The sequence below is a fragment of the Heptranchias perlo genome, chromosome 2 (genome assembly GCF_035084215.1).
Source record: "Heptranchias perlo isolate sHepPer1 chromosome 2, sHepPer1.hap1, whole genome shotgun sequence".
NCBI classification, from domain to species: domain Eukaryota; kingdom Metazoa; phylum Chordata; class Chondrichthyes; order Hexanchiformes; family Hexanchidae; genus Heptranchias; species Heptranchias perlo.
The window spans coordinates 115,685,240-115,706,661 of record NC_090326.1 but is presented as its reverse complement, the minus strand read 5'-3'; the positions used below and the strand labels follow the sequence as shown (position 1 = coordinate 115,706,661).

General features: G+C 41.0%; 1 protein-coding gene across 1 annotated transcript in view; it reads right to left on the bottom strand.

Annotated features, from left to right (window-relative positions):
* kcnh8 (potassium voltage-gated channel, subfamily H (eag-related), member 8) overlaps positions 1 to 21,422 on the bottom strand; it is a 385,025-nt gene that overhangs the window by 177,062 nt on the left and 186,541 nt on the right. Inside the window, exons 4-6 of the mRNA XM_068006186.1 lie at positions 20,388 to 20,515; positions 16,979 to 17,222; positions 5,736 to 5,893 (exon numbers count right to left, since the gene is read on the bottom strand). Coding sequence (XP_067862287.1) covers positions 5,736 to 5,893; positions 16,979 to 17,222; positions 20,388 to 20,515 — 530 coding nt within the window. The remainder of the gene's footprint in view (positions 1 to 5,735; positions 5,894 to 16,978; positions 17,223 to 20,387; positions 20,516 to 21,422) is intronic.

Here is a 21,422-nt window from a genome sequence, read left to right as displayed (position 1 = left end):
AGGTAAGTCTTTGTTTGTACGGATTGGGGGGGGGCACACGTGGGGCATGGGTGGGCCCCAGAAACATGGGCAGGCCCCAGAAACATGGGCGGGCACAGGAGCATGGGCGGGCGCAGGAGCATGGGCGGGCGCAGGAGCATGGGTGGGCGCAGGTTGGCACGGGTGTCATGAGTCATGGGGGGAGGGATCAGGGGTCAGTCACGGGGGTCCACGATTGTTGAGGGAAAGGATCGGGGGTGGGGGGGGGTCGAAGTGGGGATGGAGGATCAGGTCGGGAGGGCAGGATTGGAGGTTGGGGTGGGAGGATTAAGGTCGTAGGTCAGAGGATCGGAGATCGGGGGTCCGCGATCGGGGGTCAGGTATCCGAAATCATTGGGTGGTCGGTTCAGGTAGGCTTGTTGGGCCTGGGGGAAGCACACCTGCTCCTCCGGGCCCACAGGCTGTGCCTTTCTAGGCACCCACCTGTTAGTCTCGGGCCTTCTCGCCTCCTTTCACAAGGTGTAAAACAGAGGCCCGGGAATCACGGCAGCCAGGGGTTGAAATTGGTAAGTCCAGAAAAATGGTGGCCCGAAGCCTCCTTGAAAGGTTTTGAGGCCCAACCCGCCTCCTGGGAACAGTTTGGCCGCCCACCTCTTCCCTTCCCGGTGAAAACTGGAAATGGACAGGTCGGAGGCGGGTCTGAAACGGTGGCAATTTTCAATGCCCCCCCACCCCCAACCCACCCGTTTTTCATTTTTAACACTGAGCCCTTTATTTCTCTTTCTGCATCTGATTTGACATTGAATTCACCTGTTCTAATTTACACTTCCTTCTCAGTCCTTGCGCTGGTAATGTCACAATCCTTCAATCTGATTGGTTCAGGAAATACACAGTTGCTTGTCCTGTTCACTCAGGTCCCAGATGCCCTGTGGAGGGCGCCACGCCATTTCCACCTCGCAACTTGCAGAGCAAAATATCATCGAGATTAAATGAGCAAGGTCAAGTCTCACTAACGGCGGGCACCATTCGTTGCCCTCTACAGCAAATTCCAGGCCATTGACTAACATAGAATCTACAGCACAGGAAATCAGGCCATTGGGTCCAACTGGTCAATACTGGTGTTTATACTCCACACAAGCCTCCTCCCACTCTAATTACTTCTTACCACTTTCCCCCCCCTTTTCGCTCTATTCCCTTCTCCCTCATGTGTGCAACAAGCTGTCCCTTAAATGTATCATTTCTATTTGCTTCAAACACTACATGTGGCTGTTACAATCACACATACAGTATACAGTGTACAAGGTATGATATACATGGCATACTGCAATAGTGAGTGAGCTTTGCTGAGTGGCTGAGGTTGTGGACAAGCTTTTGCGATGGCTCTATTGTGTAATACAATGCTCATCCACTTTGATAGTTATCCAGTTTGGTGGGGTGGAGCACAGTCCAGCAGCCTGATATGAAACTTATGTGGGACACCTGTTCATATGTCAGTCACAATGGCGACCAGATTTTAAAGGATTTCTCCTGGTTTAGTCTGAAGAAATACGTGATTTTTTTGGACTGGACTATCTCCTGTAATTCCTCAACCTACATTGTTGCATTGGGGGCACAGTGAGGAGGAAGAGGAGACTGTTAACACTTATAATGCAGAAATTCCATGATGTATATGATCTGTACGATACCCTGCATTTTACTCTTCAAAATTAACTACATAACTGCTAATTTTTTTTTAAAAGCTGCTTTAATTATCAAGGGGTAGAAAACCCTAATGGGTTGATTTTAACTCCCCAGGACCAGCGGGGTCCTTCTTTAAATAGGCAGATTGTGCTCCGATGACAACATTGGGGCCTGACTGCTATTTTTACATGAGGTCTGAGCAAGGGAGCATTGGTGGCCATAAAAAAGTTAATTTCCCATAATTTCCCAAACCTGCGGGGACCTGGACCGAGGGCCAGAAGAGACCCGGGAAGGTAAGTCTCCTAAATTTATTTTAAGTTTCCTTGTAGCCAGAAGGAACGCTCCTGCTCCTCCGGGCTCCAGAGAGAAACATTGGGCTTCCCCATACTCCAGGCTTCCCGACTCTCCCTTGACCGCGAATTCCCTGCTTATCCAATCTGATCCACTTAACGTGTGCCGGGGACCATTCCCGCGAGTCCCCGGTGGTGGCCTCCGAGTTGCCCGATTTCAACGGCCAGGCAACAACTTCCCACTGACTTCCCAGCCTTTATGGTTGGGAAGTTGGCAAGTGGCATGTTAAAAACGGATGAGCCTCCCTGCTACCTTTTGTAGGCAGGCCAGCCAAGCGCTTTGTGACTCAACACTGGAAGACAATATCTTAAGGTATGCTGGGCCAGCTTCTCGAGTGACTTTAATGTCTGGAAGCATCCCATAATATCAGATTTAGGCCCTTGCACAGTCTTCCGGTTAGAAAACTAAACAGCTGCCATTTGAGATGCAAGCACCAAGCAAGAATTCTGAAGCAATGCAATCCATAAATAAGTCAAGTTTCCATCATGCACATGAAGATAGTTTTTGGAAACCACAAACAAAGTTATTATATTGTGAAAAACAATTATTATTCATGCCGTCTTTTCATAGTTACAGCAGTGACTAACGCAAACTAGACCACAGATGGAGCCTGCAAACCTGATGCTTTCTGTAATGAATTTAGAAATAGGTAATAAACAGTCGGCACTGCCACTTGGACACCAGCCAGACTTCATTTTCTTGCAGAAACATAAGCCATTGAATTTCTACATACACAAGACCCTCCAAATTGAATCAGACTAGAACACCGATTTCTGTCGATGCAACTTTTAATGTTTTAAATGATGGGTTACCATTGAGACACAGCTAACAATTGATCGCAACTGATTTTAATAGAAATACCATATAATTGAGACTAAATACTTGGCTTTGCTGATTTTGTCAGTTTCAATTCATTTCTATTATTTTCATTAATAATATTCTCTAGCTTTGCTCATATCTATGGATAAGCGTGTTTCCGATTCCCTTCCCCATAAATCAATGAAGATGAATTACAGCAGTCGCTGGAGGGGATGCAGCAGCGCACCTCTGACACAACTGCAGAGATTTACTCAAATGCTTGAGTACCATTGGAGTGATTGGTATTTGCAAGGCCATCCGCAGGGGAGCTCCTAACAATGTGGGAATAAGTGCAGAACATGAATCTCTCATCAATGTTATGACTGTTACCATAAAGACCTAGAACATTCAGTCACATGAGTCTGTTTCTGCTGGATTGGACAGACTTGAAAGTGAGTTGGAAAGAGCTTTGCCCACATCGCAGGCATCCTCCCGAGTGCTCTCAGGCAGATCATGGGTTATCGAGTGGGGTTCCTAGCACCAGGGCATGGTAGGAGAAAGCTCTGCTGAGCCAAATTCCTCTCAAGGTGACTGTACATTCTCCCACTCCAGCCAGGCTCCTCAAAGGATTGAGGAAGTACCTGAGAGTGGGCAGGCACTGGCAGCCACTGAGTTGTCAACGGTGGTTCCAGTTGCTGCATGAACCCTGCAGCCAAGAATTCTAGGCCAGCACCATTCCAACAGGGCCACACTGCCTAATATCAACCTCCCAGCACAGTTGCACCCCCCACCCCCACTGAGGAAACTCTTCAACACAGCCTTAGATTGAGGAGTAGGACACCAAGGGCATAGGGCTCGGAGCACACATGCAATGTTAATGACACTTAATAAATACGGTTTGTTTTATTTCTCCTTTATGTAGACTATGTTTATTACGTAGAATTACATAGAATTTAGAGCACAGAATTTGGCCCATCTGGTCTTTGCCAGTATTTATGCTCCACACGAGCCTCCTCCCACCCCGCTTCATCTAACCCTATCAGCGTATCCTTCTATTCCTTTCTCCCTCATGTACTTATCTACCTTCCCCTTAAATGCATCTATGTTGCATCTTGTTGAGAAGGTTGTGTGAAGGTAACAAATGCTGAGAGGGACTGAAAGATGGCACTTCAGCTTAAGTGGAGGGAACGTGTTGTATGTTCTTGGGGGAGACAATGTGCAGGAGCTCTTTGGGAAGACAAAATTTGTCAATGAGAGGAAGGGTCCATTACTGAAAGAAGTTCTCAGCCAAAGAATTCTGCACCAATCTCTCTGCCTACATATTTATGAAGTGTTTCCCCTTCTTGTTCTTACATTCATTAGGAGTGACAAGTGAAGCCCTGATGACTTCCATTGGTTCCATCTATAATGCAGACCAGGCTCTTATCCCTGTCATGTGCCTGGTTTATATGGGCGAAATGTGCATTAGGGCCGTGGCCTTGCTCAAACTTAAAGTTAAATGTGGCACTGGACCTAAATAATTTACATATGCAAATATGGGTTTTGACCCTCTGCTCTGCCCAAAATCGCTCACTGGATAATTAAGAGTGCCACAAATTGGGCCTGCAAGGTTGCAGCCCAATTTTCCTCTCTGTACCCTTCATCCATTAGGCTCTGCAACATCAGCAGAGGGCCTCAAAAAATCAGGGCACCAGAAAGGGTGAGGGAGCTGCGGGGAGGGGAATGTTTAGTCCATGGGGCAGAGTGAGGCGGTTGCAAGATTGGAGGTGGGCAGGAAAAAATGTAATAACATATTTACACTCAGAGTCATTGACATGCAACAGATTGCTATCTAGTGCAGTCAGCTGAAGTATTGAAAAGGGAACTAAATCAGTTGCTGACTCAGCATGAGACAGGGATTTAGGTTTGAGATTGAAAAGGGTTCAAAATCATCACCTTTTATTCTGAAACAGGCCTTGTATAAATAGACTGAATGTGAATTTCTCATTCTTTGTCCTGACGATGAATTTAGAAATATATGATTAAATATTCTGTGACATGCTGTGATATAAAATAATTGCTCACCTATCCTGAATATAGAAATGTCACCTTTCCAATGCAACAGGTCTGAGTTCAATAATGTTAGATCAATACTCCGGAGTCTTTTTGCTCAATTGTCCTCAGGATCAAGGAGGAATGTTTCTCTTTTTGAAAGTGCTATATGTAGTTACGCATTTGGGACATTAGATAAATTAAAGAAAGTCCATGAAAGTACAAATTATACATGGCCTACTGGAAGAAGGGGTTCAAAGGGCCAAACGGCCATTTCTTGTTCCACACTTTCTTACATGCTCTTTTCATTGTTTCAGTAATCAGCCATTTCACTTCCTATTAGATATCCTACATATTGTCTTCATGTTATTTACTTAATAGCACCTTTCATTTTAAGAATTATACGATAACTTTAGCCCTAAACCAGCAAAAATATATTACTACTACAGAACAAAAGATCTCGAACATTGCTCAAAATCATGCTTTCTTATCATATATTCACTGATAAATTGTAATAGCCAGTTTATACATTTTGTAGAAGTTATGATTTTATTTGAATTATAGACTAACGCTTAGTAATTTGTATTTACAGAAAACTATAATACTGCAAGTGATAAAACTGCATAAAGCAGGAAAAATTCTGCTAATAGCAACTGAAACATTTTGAACCTTAAGGTTATAACAAACACTGACACCAAATTTCTGTACAATAAAATACAGATTATTTCTTAACAAATTTCCAGTAGTGAAAGTACATCTGTTAATCCTTACATCTGACCAGCATCACACATTAAAGATGTGAGACTTAAGGATAGCCAGTGTCAGGGAAACACAATTTAATGGAACAATAAATAAGATATTAAAAGGACTCAAATAAAAATGAGTATTGTACTTACCACATTGACATTGAAAGCATAGAGAAGATCAAAAGGGAGCGCAGCTACTAAATCGATGATAAACCATGTTGTTACATAATGAATACAAATAGATCGAGCTTCAAATATAACTTGACCAGACTTGCTGACGTATGTCGTTCGAAAATTCAAAACAATATCTGTTTGACATAAAGCAGTTAAAACACGGTTAGGAACTGTATTGTAGACTATTTTATTAGGCTTACATGAAAATACAATACAAATATATGAGGAGTTTCTAACTGTTGTGGCACTGCAGCAACTCGCCAAGGCTTCTTCGACAGCACCTCCCAAACCCGCGACCTCTACCACCTCGAAGGACAAGGGCAGCAGGCGCATGGGAACAACATCACCTGCACGTTCCCCTCCAAGTCACACACCATCCCGACTTGGAAATATATCGCCGTTCCTTCATTGTCGCTGGGTCAAAATCCTGGAACTCCCTTCCTAACAGCACTGTGGGAGAACCGTCACCACACGGACTGCAGCGGTTCAAGAAGGCGGCTCACCACCACCTTCTCGAGGGCAATTAGGGATGGGCAATAAATGCTGGCCTTGCCAGCGACACCCACATCCCGTGAACGAATAAAAAAAAACCAAAATAATTTATTGCAGATTCCACAAAAAGAAAATTTAAGAAACAAATATTTATTTGAAGTGGATTACTGCCTCTATTAAAACATGTTAATCATTTGTATGCCAATATTTGCACGGTATAATCTCAAGGTTATCAGCTGTATGAATAAGTCAGCTGTATCTATGGACAGTAACACTGCAAAGCTTGAAAACCATGACGCTGTGTGCAAGTTTATAGCTTGAGAAAGGAGTGTCATAACTAGCCATCAGAGGAGAGGCAATGTGACTCACCTCCACAACAAGGTGCTAGCAACTCACATATTTCATTATTTGACCTAGCGGTCGATAATAGCTCTGTCTTAGATAAGAAACTATAAATTACAGATATAACAACGTGTACAATGTTGTTTGAGAGCTTCCAATCAATGTGTGTGATCTTTTGCTAAGGTAAAAACAGTAGACTTTCAAAGGATATTCAGAATTTTTGGCCAATTTTCTTCACACATTACTGTTTTATAAAGATTAACTAATTTATTTTAGATGATTTGTCTCATATGCGTCTTGCCACCACAAAAATCAATAAATTCCTTCACTTGCCAATGTAAATTCCCTGAAAATAGCCTTTGAAAATTGTGCTATGGTCTGCCTTGTATAATAGGAATTTATTGTTGAAATATTTTTTTCTAAGACTTCAATTTGATATTATCTTGGGCCACTGTTCACTTCATAGAAACAAAGTTCACTTTATAAGTCAGCCAACACTAAAGGATGTAAAGGGTACTAATATCAGGGTGCACAATTTAAAAATTTAAGACTAAAACAAAAGCAAAACACTGTGGATGCTGGAAAGGAATCATCCTTCCACAAGGCACTTCACAGCCTTAACAGTGAGTTTAACAACTTTAGATCTTAACCAACATTCCAATTTTCTCTCAGCCAGCAGGTGCTAGTAATGGAGGATAGCTGCACCAGAGCCACCGGGAGCAGAGGAGGTGTGGGGATACCTTATTAGTACATGGCCGGCAGGGTGGTCCACACCCCTGGGGTCTGTCTGCCTTTCATCCATCACATTCCTGGGCTACAGCAATCCTCTCCACTTTGCCAGATTTTCCATGCTTCCCTCCCCCGCTGCTATTCTGCTGTTGCCATTTACAGCTCCTCTGGACCCATCTTTTGTTTCTTAACCTGTCCCATTAACACCCTCTTTTGCCTTGTATCATCGTCTCTTTCATCAATTAATCACTCCTGCCCTCCACCCTATCACAGGCCTTCCCTTTTGTTCTTTCCCTGCCCCCCTTTTTCACTGGCTCTGTATTTGCTTAAAAGCTGTTCATCTCTAACATCTTTCAGTTCTGATGAAAGGTCATCGACCTGAAACGATAACTCCGTTTCTCTCTCCACCGATGCTGCCTGACCTGCCGAGTGTTTCCGGCATTTTCTGTTTTTGTTTTAAAAATTTAAGAAGTTAGATGTAAGAAGTGCAGTGAGTCAGCAGAACCACTTTACAGAAAGGAAAGGAGTCTTGTGGACTAAGTTACCAAGAAAGGCCATTGAATAATGCAAATAGGTTTGTGATGATTAGATGTGTTTCTGGAGAGAGGAAAGATTAAGGGTTATGAAAAGGCAAGATGGTGGGTTGAAAACAGGCCCAACAGCTTATACCATTATGAACAACAACAGAGTTCATGGGGCCTGAGTCTCAAAAATAATACTACATCTGGAATAAAACATAGAAACATAGAAAATAGGAGCAGGAGTAGGCCATTCGGCCCTTCGAGCCTATATGGAGTTAGATCACAGATCAGCCATGATCTTATCAAATGGCGGAGCGGACTCGAGGGGCTGAATGGCCTACTCCTGTTCCTATGCTCCTATGTTCCGTCATTCCATATGATCATGGCTGATTCTCTATCTCAATACCAAATTCCCACTCTCTCCCCATACCCCTTGATGCCTTTTGTGTCTAGAAATCTATCTAGCTCCTTCTTAAATATATTCAGTGAATTGGCCTCCACACCCTTCTGTGGTGGAGAATTCCACAGGTTCACCACCCTCTGAGTGAAGAAATTTCTCCTCATCTCAGTCCTAAATGTCCTACCCCATATCCTGAGACTGTGACCCCTTGTTCTGGACCCCCTGCCTGGGGAAACATCCTCCCTTCATCCAGTCTGTCTAGCCCTGTCAAAATTTTATATGTTTCAATGAGATCCCCTCTCATTCTTCTAAACTCGAGTGAATACAGGCCGAGTCGACCAAATCTCTCCTCATACAACAGTCCTGCCATCCCAGGAATCAGTCTGGTGAACCTTCGCTGCACTCCCTCTATGACAAATATATCCTTTCTTAGGTAAGGAGACCAAAACTGCACACAATACTCCAGGTGTGGTCTCACCAAGGCCCTGTATAACTGCAGTAAGACATCCTTGCTCCTGTACTCAAATCCTCTTGTAATAAAGGCCAACATACCATTTGCCTTCCTAACTGCTTGCTGCACCTGCATGTTTGCTTTCAGTGAGTGGAGTACAAGGACACCCAGGTCCCTTTGTACATCAACATTTCCCAATCTATCACCAATTAAATAATACTCTGCCTTTCTGTTTTTCCTTCTGAAGTGGATAACTTCACATTTATTCACGTTATACTGAATCTGCCATGTATTTGCCCACTCACTCAACTTGTCTAAATCGCCGTGAAGCCTCTTTGCATCCTCCTCACAACTCACGATCCCACTTAGTTTTGTGACGTCAGCAAACTTAGAAATATTACATTTGGTTCCCTCATCCAAACCATTGATATATATTGTGAATAGCTGGGGCCCAAGCACTGATCCCTGCTGTACCCCACTAGTCACTTCCTGCCACCCCGAAAAAGATCAATTTATTCCTACTCTCTGTTTCCTGTCTGTTAACCAATTTTCAATCCATGCCAGTATATTACCCCCAATTCCACTTGCTTTAATTTTGCACACTAACCTCTTATGTGGGACTTTATCAAAGGCCTTCTGAAAATCCAAATAAACCACATCCACTGGTTCTCCCTTATCTATTCTACCAGTTACATCCTCAAAAAACTCCAGTACGTTTGTCAAACATGATTTCCCTTTCATAAATCCATGTTGACTTTGTCTAATCCCGCTGATAATTTCTAAGTGTCCTGTTATCACATCCTTTATAATAGACTCGAGCATTTTCCCTACTACTGATATTAGGCTAACCGGTCTGTAGTTCCCTATTTTCTCTCTTCCTCCTTTTTTAAATAGTGGGGTTACATTTGCCACCCTCCAATCTGCAGGCACTGTTCCATAATCTATAGAATTTTGGAAGATGACAACTAATGCATCCACTATTTCCATGGCTACCTCTTTTAGTACTCTGGGATGCAGATTATCAGGCCCTGGGGATTTATCGGCTTTCAGTCCTATTAATTTCTCCAGCACTATTTTTTTTATTAATACTAATTTCCTTTAATTCCTCCTTCTCACTGGTCCCTTGGTTCCCTAGCATTTCTGGGAATTATTTGTGTCCTCTTTCGTGAAGACAGAACCAAAGTATTTGTTTAATTGCTCTGCCATTTCCTTGTTCCTCATTATAAATTCTCCCGTTTCTGACTGTAAGGGACCTACATTTGTCTTCATTAATCTTTTTCTTTTTACATACTTGTAGAAGCTTTTACAGTCCGCATTTATGTTCCCTGCAAGTTTACTCTCATACTCTATTTTCCCCCTCTTAATCAATCTCTTGGTCCTTTTTTGCTGAATTCTAAACTGCTCCCAATCCTCAGGCCTGCTACTTTTTCTGGCAACTTTATTATGATTCCTCTTTGGATCTTGTTACAATGGAATGTATTTTACCCTAATTTTTTCTGAGTCTGCACTGATAGCTTGTTACCTCACCTGCCACCAAAGTGCATCAGAAAATCTTGGGCGCATTGCTCGTAATTTTCTGATGCATGTTGGTGATAGGCAAAGTAACTCCCTACCAGCGTGGACTCGGAAAATTTACCCTTTAATGCACACCCCTGTTTTAGTGAACATCTCAATACAGTTTAGTAGATAATCGTATGTGACAGAAGTAGAAATTTAACAGGAACCAAGATTAATCATTGACTCTAGTTTGACTTGCTTCAACCCCTCATGAATGAAGGAAGACATTAGAATATTGTAATAGTATACTAATGATATTTAAATTAAATCTTCTGACGCCTTCAAAATTCTGTACAACTCGCTAAGAGCAAGAGATTGATTTTAACAGGCGGTTCTAGGTCAATTCAAGTGGACCTAAAAGACCAAAACTAGGTTAGATCTGAAGTTGATAATAGAAAAGTAACAAAAGAGTAACTCACAGGTAAATCTATGTAAAGTGAAGAAGTGTTATGTGTTAGGCTGCATGGGATGATACAATATTTGAACAGAAGTTTCTAAAATATGACTTTTATTCATTTGGGTTATCAATGTTGGGACACCACAAAGAACTGATACAAAGAATCACAGATCCTTTTTTATTCATGCAATGAAATTAAAACTCTCCTGTTAAGACTAATGCTGAATTAAAACATTACCCAATGATATCAATTAAGCAGCAACAACTAACATCAAAGTCTAGAGCTTCTTTGGAGTATAGAATCATAGACTGGTTACAGCACAGGAGGAGGCCATTCGGCCCATCGAGCCCGTGCCGGCTCTTTATAAGAGCAATCCAGTTAGTCCCATTCCCCCGCTCTTTCCCTTAGCCCTGCAAATTTTTTCCCTTCAAGTATTTATCCAATTCATTTTTGAAAGTCACGATTGAATCTGCTTCCACCACCTGTTCAGGCAGTGCATTCCAGATCATAACTACTCGCTGCGTAAAAAAGTTTTCCCTCAAGTCGCCTTTGGTTCTTTTGCCAATCACCTTAAATCTGTGTCCTCTGGTTCTCAACCCTTCCATCAATGGGAATGGTTTCTCTTTATTTACTTTATCTAAACCAATCATGATTTTGAACACTTCTGTCAAATCGCCTCTTAACCTTCTCTGCTCGAAGGAGAACATAGGAACAGTAGTAGGCCATTCAGCCTCTCGAGCCTGCTCCGCCATTTGATAAGATCATGGCTGATCTGTGATCTAACTCCATATACCTGCCTTTGGCCCATATCCCTTAATACCTTTGGTTGCCAAAAAGCTATCTATCTCAGATTTAAATTTAGCAATTGAGCTAGGATCAATTGCCGTTTGCGGAAGAGAGTTCCAAACTTCTACAACCCTTTGTGTGTAGAAATGTTTACTAATCTCGCTCCTATTTTTAGACTGTGCCCCCTACTCCTAGAATCCCCAACCAGCGGAAATAGTTTCTCTCTATCCACCCTATCCGTTCCCCTTAATATCTTAACAATCCCAGCTTCTCCAGTCTATCCACATAACTGAAGTCCCCCATCTCTGGAACCATTCTAGTAAATCTTTTCTGCACCCTCTCTAAAGCCTTCACATCCTTCCTAAAGTGCGGTGCCCAGAATTGGACAGAATGATCCAGTTGTGGCCGAACCAGTGTTTTATAAAGGTTCAACATAACTTCCTTGCTTTTGTACTCTCTGCCTCTATTTATAAATTGTAAAGAATTTTACAAAACCAAGTAATAGTCCAATCAATTTTATTTTTAATCCCCCAACCTTTCGTAGGCTTCCTCCTTCCTCAGGTGGTTTCCACACCATCTGAGGAAGGAGGAAGCCTCCGAAAGCTTGTGGGATTAAAAATAAAATTGTTGGACTATAACTTGGTGTTGTAAAATTGTTTACAATTGTCAACCCCAGTCCATCACCGGCATCTCCACATCTATTTATAAAGCCCAGAATCCCAGATGCTTTTTAACCGCTTTCTCAACCTGTCCTGCCACCTTCAAAGATCTGTGCACATATGCCCCCAGGTCTCTCTGTTCCTGCACCCCCTTTAGAATTATACCATTTAGTTTATATTGCCTCGCTTCGTTCTTCTTGCCAAAATGTATCACTTTGAACTTCTCTGCGTTAAATTTAATCTGCCACGTGTCCGCCCATTCCACCAGTCAGTCTATATCCTCATGAAGTCTATTACTATCCTCCTCACTGTTCACTACACTTCCACGTTTTGTGTCATCTGAAAATTTTGAAATTGTGCCCTGTACACCCATGTCCAAGTCATTTATATCAAGGAAAGCAGTGGTCCAAGTCCTGACCCCTGGGGAACACCACAGTATACCTTCCTCCAGTCTGAAAAACATCGGTTCACCACTACTCTCTATTTCCTGTCATTTAGCCAATTTCGTATCCATGCTGCCACTGCCCCTTTTATTCCATTGGCTTCAATTTTGCAGACAAGCCTATTACGCGGCACTTTACCAAACACCTTTTGAAAGTCCATATACACCACATCAAACGTGTTTCCCTCATCAATCCTCTCTGTTACCTCATCAAAAAACTCAATCAAGTTAGTTAAACATGATTTGCCTTTAACAAATCCCTGCTGGCTTTCCTGTATTAATCCACACTTGCCCAAGTGACTATTAATTTTGTCCCGGATTATCGTTTTTAAAAGCTTCCCCACCACTGAGGTTAAACTGACTGGTGTGTAGTTGCTGGGTTTATCCTTACACCCTTTTTTGAACAAGGGTGGAACATGTGCAATTCCCCAGTCCTCTGGCACCACCCCCGTATCCAAGGATGATTGGAAGATTATGACCAGCACCTCTGCAATTTCCAACCTTACTTCCCTCAGCAACCTGGGATGTATCCCATCCGGACTGGGTGACTTATCTACTTTAAGCATAGCCAGCCGTTCTAGTACCTCGTCTTTATCAATTGTTAGTCCATCCTAAGGATTTAGTAATTTTCCCTGACATCGCACATTAATCTGATATTCAAAAATATTAAATGGTTCTTAGGCATACAAGGTTAGAGATTTGTAACTGACAGCTCTGATATTCACTGGGTGATTTACACATATGAAACATCTACAAACTGTGGAGCCATTTCTGAGACTCTGACCCCCCTCATGTTTCCATCAGCACTCAAAAATGACTAAATAAAAACCAAAATAATCTTTTTATATAAATATTTTTTGAAGCCATCAAGAGATTATTCAGTTGTATTTTTATACTAAATCTCTTAGTTCTAATCCAGCTAAAAAATACTACCCATTTTTTTTTAAATCTAGCTTTCAGTGTAATTAGTAATCCACCAAATTTCACCAAAGGCAGCAGCAGATTTTGCACTGGGCCGGACTTAAAGTGCATCCAGTGAAAACTCCAAGAGGTGTGAGTCTACCAATTTGAGGTAGTCACTCTTCTCATTTAATTTGATTGATAACCTGACTCCTGAGTCATACTGTAAATCTTGAGGTGATGCATTGATCTGAAATGAGGAATCATAACTAAAGCTAAACACACCATGGCCAAGAATTTGCTGGAGGGGGACATTTTTACAATGTGCCCATTTGCTAGACTTTTTCCTTAACCCTTCAGCTCGAAAATGTTTTGCCCTGTATGTTGTTGGGAGTGCAAGTTGATAGCGAGGGCAACAGGGCATCTTGGACCTTGGTGAATGACGGAGCCAACAGTCTATCTCTTTAACCAATGAGATTTAAGGATTGAGAAAGAAACAGAGGAATGATGGAGAAGGAGGGTTAATTAGAGTAAATGAATTAGAATCAAATCAGATACTGAAAGAGAAATAAAGATTGGATTAAGAGAGAGAGAAAAAAGAAAGGAAAAGTAAGTCTTTTTTAAAATTTCTAAAAAGAATTTACTACATGCAGGAGTGAGACTCAACAGTTTAAATTGTTCCATTTCTGGGCGGGAGAGGTTGATTGACATTGCATTAACAATTATCACATCGTTAAAAAAGAGTGCTTATGCTGTTAAGTACTAGCCCTAACTTTCTGCAGCGAGTTTTGTTCGAGTTTAACGTGCAAATCCAGCAAGTTCTTAAAAATACCTGGAAGGTTGAGGGCTAAATGCCATTTTCGCAAAGCTAACAGCAGAGTGGCGCAAATCGACCAGCAAACTATGGCGATTCGTAATTCATGGGGTATCTGTTCCTCGCTACAAGTTGTTGGATGATTTACACATTAATAACAACAAGCACCATTAAACTCACCACTATTTTGGCAGCAAATTCTGGGCCATAATATAATGAACTATTTATTTGAATATTTGACCAACCTCGGAGCCCTTTTACACAGAGTATTTGATTTAAAAAAACATTCAATGCCAAAACTCATTTTCTTAAAACAATATTTGTTCAAATAGCTGGATCATTAATTGATCATGAATGTGCTTGGCATTAATTATCTTCTTCAAGTTCAGTAATATTTTGCTTGTATGTAGGAACCATTTATTGCCTCACATACTTATACATCCAGAGACAGAGGCATTGCAAAGGTGTGCAAAGATTGGAAGGTAGCAAATGCAACACCGTTATTCAAGAAAGGAAGGAGAGAGAAAACACGGAGCTACAGGCCAGTGAGCCTGACATCAGTAGTCAGGAAAATGCTGGAATCCATTATTAAGGATGTGGTAACAGGGCACTTAGAAAATCATAATATGATTAGGCAGAGTCAATATGGTTTTATGAAAAGGAAATCGTGTTTGACAAATCCATTAGAGTTTTTTTGAGGATGTAACTAGCAGGATAGATAAAAGGGAACCAGTGGATGTAGTATATTTGGATTTTCAAAAGGCATTCGATAAGGTGCCACACAAGAGGTTGTTACACAAGGTAAGGGCTCATCGGGTCGGGGGTAATATATTAGCATCGATAGAGGATTGGTTAACAGACAAAAAACAGAGAGTAGGAATAAACGGTTCATTTTCAGGCTGGCAGGCTGTAACTAGTGGGGTGCCGCAAGGATCAGTGCTTGGGCCTCAACTATTTACAATGTATATTAATGACTTAGATAAAGGGACCGAGTGTAATGTATCCAGGTTTGCTGATGACACAAAACTAGGTGGGAAAGTAAGCTGTGAGGAGGACACAAAGAGCCTGCAAAGGGATATAGACAGGTTAGGTGAGTGGGCAAGAAGGTGGCAGATGGAGTATAATGCCAGGAAATGTGAGGTTATTCACTTTGGTAGTAAGAATAGAAAAATAGGATATTTTTAAAATGGTGCGGAACTATTAAATGTTGGTATTCAGAGGGATTTCGGTGTCCTTGTGCATGAAACACAGAAAGTTAACATGCAGGTAGAGCAAGCAATTAGAAAGACAAATGGTGTGTTGGCCTTTATTGCAAGGGGGTTCGAGTATATGAGTAAGGAAGTCTTGCTGCAATTTGACAGAGCTTTGGTGAGACCACAGTGTACTGAAGTACTGTGTACAGTTTTGGTCTCCTTACCTAAGGAAGGATATATTTGGCTTAAAGGCGGTGCAACGAAGATTCACTAGATTGATTCCTGGGATGAGAGCTTTGTCCTATGAGAAGAGATTGAGTAGAATGGGCCTATATTCTCTGGAGTTTAGAAGAATGAGTGGTGATCTCATGGAAACGTATAAGATTCTGAGAGGGCTTGATGGGGTAGATGCTGAGAGGCTGATTCCCCTGGCTGGAGAGTGTAGAACTAGGGGTCTTAGTCTCAGGATAAGGGGTCGGCCATTTATGACTGAGATGAGGAGAAACCTCTTCACTCAGAGGGTTGTGAATCTTTGGAATTCTCTACCTCTGAGGACTGTGAATGCTGTAGTTAAATATATTCAAGACTGAGATCGATAGATTTTTGGACTCTAGGGGAACCAAGGGATGTGGGGATCGGGCAGGAAAGTGGAGTTGAGGTCGAAGATTAGCCATGATCTGATTGAATGGCGGAGCAGGTTCAAGGAGCCATATGGTATACTCCTGATCCTATTTCTTATATTCTTATATATATTTGAATGTAGTTCTAAGTTGGTTTAGGGCCTGTACATTCATGGGAGTTATAAACAAACAACCTGAAATCAACAAGGGACTGGATACAATTTGATAATTCAGCAAGATTTCTGCCATCTGTTATTTTTGAATAAAATTCCCTGGTTCTATTATTTCTTGCAGTGATTGAGCTACAATGATTAAACCATCCATGTGGGTACTGTAATATGTGAATAACATACGGGCCTCTGTTGGCACGACAAAAATTTACTCAAAACTGAATAAGTTTGGAGTTTATATTGGAGTATATATACCTGGGTGTGATTTCAAGGCTACAATTTAATGTTATAGTTCAGAAGATAGTTTAAATGAAGATAATTTTAATTGACTCGAGCTTTGGTCTCCCAGTTTGTGATCAGACTTGTATTGACTCTGAGGAGTCAGTATTCTTCACATTACACACGCCCATTTACAGTGGGTAAAAATCAGGGTCATTTCAGAGTGAACTCCACAGGCCAATTGATAGTTTTTGTAATCAAAAATGGGAATAGTCCTGCATTTATAGTGATAAAGGTGTAAAAAAAAGAATTGACTTCATATTATAAAGTCAGAATTTGAAAAATTACTTGTGTATTCAGAGAGATCCAGTACTCCATTTTATTGTGATATTCTGAATATTAATTGATCCAGTTTGGTTTGGTTATGGTTAACCATAGTTGCTTCATTAATTCAGAGATGGACAATACATGAAATACTGCTGACTGCAAACTAAATTAGAGATCAACAAGAGAATTGTCTGCTTACCTATGATGAATAGGATTTCCACTGCAATGTCACTAACTGTTGTGCTTCTTGCTGAAGGCAAGTTTTCATCAATTCCAATAAAACAAACATTATATGGTACAGTCACAGCAACATAAAACGTTGCCAATAATATTAGCCAGTCCCACCACGCTTTAAAAGTGCTGTAATGCAAAAGGATGAATTTTGATTTTTTTGCATCTGCAACCTTGTACTCTGGTAGTGCTGGCTTGTTTCTAAAAACATTCTGTAGAGGAATAAGACAATTACATTTGTTAAATGTTAAATTTCAGACTGTGCACTTAGCATACTGCAATCTATTATTAATTGGATGATAACTATTTCTACTTCCTCTACACAAAATACTGTAATTATCAACTCTTCACATTGTACCAAGTATAACATAAAAATAATTTACAATTATTGTCTCGCAGCAAAAACTGAAAGGAAGTTAAAATGTTAGTATAAGTACAGTGGATATTTCTCCAAATTCTGACAGAAAGAAACATAACTATCGCATCAACAAACAATACGTTGTATTATTATATACGGTTGTATTAGGAAATAGGTGACATTGTGAGTTTGGACATTATTGGGTCTGAAAATCCTTTCGGCACACGCCTGCTATAACTCCAGCATGAAATAGGCTGGGACCCAGATATGCTGGATCCTTGCCTGTGGGGCCTAGTAAGGGGTTGCTGAAACACAGGAACCAGTGACATATTGGGACTCCCTGGCATCTCGGCCTCACAGGGGCCTGACACATGTTTGAAGGCCAATATTGACTCTTTGCCGGGAACACTGAAATGAGGCTTGGGTTCAATATCTAGAGAGCCTCGGGCCTCACCATTCAGGCACAGAAGTGGAGGGGGGGCTGGAACTACGTCACCCTGCATGCCCAAAAATGGTCGTTGCCCAATTTCTAGCCCATTGAGGTAGGATTTCTTCCGATCATCCGCTGTAACTTCAGTGGAAAGATGGCAGAAACCCCAAAGAAATGGCATTAAAGGACATTTCTGTCATTTCTCCGGGACTTCCGCCAATCTTCTGCTGAAGTTACGGTGGGAGATTGGGGAACTCCCATGGAAATTCTGCCCATTTTTGGAACAGTGTGAAGTGAGCTTTATCTGCTACATAAAACCTGACAGTGCTTGCTTCTGGTAGTGGACACCACAATTCGATTTTCTGACACTCAGATAACTCACTCAAATAAAAAAGAACATGTTTCAAATCAACATAATTATGTATTAACTTTATTTGAAATTAAAATTAGTATATAATGATGGAAAACAAGCTTTTAATTGATATAGAATTAGCCCCATGGCAAAGCCTTTAAAAGATGAGAAACATAAAAAAAGGTAGGACATCAATTGATGACTAAAGTTTAGCACAGGGCGCCTCCCTTATACAGCAGATCAGCTTGCAGAAGAGTTAAGAGGGTAGATAATAGTTTCCTAGTTCTCATCTTTGACTTTAGAAAGCAAATCACATTCAGCAATAATGGTGACCAGCTCAGGCCCTGGGTTTATTGCATGACAGAGATGGAGTTCGAGAATGTGTATCAATGTTTGGTTGAGATATATGTTGTATTGTTTAAAATACAAGGGTGTAAAAATTCTGTTGCATCAACTCCTAGTGCACTTCAGGAACGCCTATCATAAAATTGCGCAATCCCAGCCCACAATCGGGTTGCAGTAGGGTAGTAGTTATGTTACTGGACTAGTAACCCAGAAATCGTGAGTTCAAATCACACTATGGCAGTTTGAGCATTTGAATTCAGTTTTAAAAATCTGTAAATAAAAAAAAAACTGGTATCAGTAAAGGTGACCATGAAGCTGTTGGATTATCATAAAAACCCAACTGGTTCACTAATGTCCTTTATGGAAGGAAACCTGCCGTACTTACCTGGTCTGGCCTATATGTGATTCCAGTTCCACACCAACATGATTGACCCTTAACTGCCCTCTGAAGTGGCCTTGCAAGCCACTCAGTTGTATCAAACCACTACAGCATTGTGGGAGCACCTTCACCATACAGAGCAGAGTGGTTCAATAAGAAAGCCCACCAGCACCTTATCAGGGCGACTAGGAACGTGCAATGAATGCCAGCCTTGCCAGCGATGCCTACATCCCGAGAATTAATTTTTAAAAATTCTATCCATTTACTTTAATAGGTGGTGAATCATGGGCTAGGAGTGCACAATTTTGAGATTAGCACCGGTCATGTGTGCCAGGTGCAAAGCATAACAATGTTTACCTGTGTTGTTCACACCTTTGTACTGATCACTTCAAATTTTACTGTTACCATTCTGGTAAACGCACCATAATCGGTACTGGGGTGACACTGTTGGATCTTCAGCAAGCTGCACCGTGCAAAATTAGGATCTGAATTCTCCACACATGACTCTTGATTTAAGCATTGCCCTAGTGGGAATGTGCCAATCAGGTAGTACATATCCTGGTTATAATATATTATTCGATGGTTCGCAAGTAGTGAATTAAAAAAGCTGTAACATGGGTTCTGTGCATGTATATCATTTAGAATAAGTGGGCACCTCTTCCAGCCGAATCTCATGTTCTTCATCTTTATCTTCGCTGCTGTGAGGAACAGCCATCAAATACTTCCCTAATTTTCATTCTAATCAGTCACAGTCTTTATCAATAAGGTGGATTTGAGAAACCTTTGTCCATTTACACCAATTTCCAGCTGGTTAGCATCATCCCTGCAAACGTTATAATTTTTTTGCCACAAGCTCACTGAATTTACCATGAGAACTACTGAAAAGTTGAACCTCAGAAGTTGCAGCAGTATCGTGATACTTTTAATTGTTGGTCCCGGTGGACATAAGAGCAATTGATCTTCTGAAAGAACAGATATGCAATTTAAACGAAAATACTCTGCTGACCATTCTGCAAGTTACTGTTGTATATGGTAATGTCAAAGTCAGCAAAGCTGCAATAAACCCCCTAAGGTAGTCTACAAAATAGTGACCCTTCAAAAAAAACATACTTGCATCAGCTCAAACCAGTAGAACTAATCTGCCAGTTCAATTTATAAGTTGCCAAGTTTATATGTTTAAAATGAAGTAAAGGCTTCTATTGGGATCCAGCTATTAATAGCTGAGCTAAACAAACAGCTGCTGAGCAAACTATTTGAAGAAAGCTCCTTCAGTCCTCAGGCAGCATAATAACTTAGAGAATTTGACAATTCTGTCAAATGCATTGCCAGAATACGAGTTAAAATGTTATGGTTCTTAAACTTTGCAGTGATCAGCACCAATCACACTAATAAGTGTGGCTCTTCACTGAAATTGCAGTACAGTATTGCATCAATATCAATGATATTACACATATGCTTAATTCAGCAGTGAAAAAGTATATTTCATGTTCACCCAAATTCTTCATATACTTACATTATTAATCTTCAATTTATTCTTCTCTCGCTTTTGTAGGTGGCCAGAGATGTGATAAAGAACAGCTCGACTTCGCCTACGCGCTGAATTGAAGTGTGTTCCTGCTTTTCCTCTTCCCTTGTATTTTTCTATTTATGAAATGAAACATTTTATTGGTTGGCTGAACTTATGTAAAACTTTCTATAACTGGCTCCTAAGGTTGATCTGTGTGCATGCGTTTAAAAACAACTAGCATGAAATAAAAGAAAACCTTAAGAAGCTTAATTAGCAGTCAATACAGATTTTACACAAACAGATTAATTTTCAGTTTCAATCACCTCTAAAAGCGAACAACATGGAGGAATGCCTGTCAGGAAAAGTAATGGGGCCCCAATTTGACACAGAGCAACTAACCTCTTTTAAATTTAGCACAGGACAAGTCAACCAGCTAAACCCTAACAATCCTTGTCAGGCGGACAATATAGGGTTTAATGGGCTCTTCATATTACAGCTATTGCATGAGCTAATTGTGTGTTAAGGGCTAGTAATTTTGTGTGTTGTCGTTAATGGAGCGAATGTTAACTTTTGCCTTTTTTCCTAAAAGTGTACCTGGAAGTAAATATTTGCATCTCATGCAAATATACAGGCTAATTATTAATGCTTGTTAGCTGCTTAACAAGCAATTAACTATTAATGTGAAACATGCAAATTTACTCAGGATTTAATTCATTCCCAAATCATTCTAACTTTTCTTATTTAAAGCTGTTGTTAAACACCAGAAGCAGCTGGCAGAGTTTGAGTGAGGAGCAGAGCAAGACGCATTGCATAAAACAGGAGTTTTGTCAGTGATCTCCACGTGATGGGTGCAAAGAAAGAACTTGCATTGAAATAACACCTTATCACGTCCTCAGGATGTCCCAAAGCATTTCACATACGACGACATATATTTGAAACATGGTGACTGTTGCCATGTAGGCATCAAGTCTGTCAGTACTTTGGAAAAGAAACAACAGCAGCAACAGCAGGGGGCTGGGGTCATGGGGGGAGCGGGGAGAG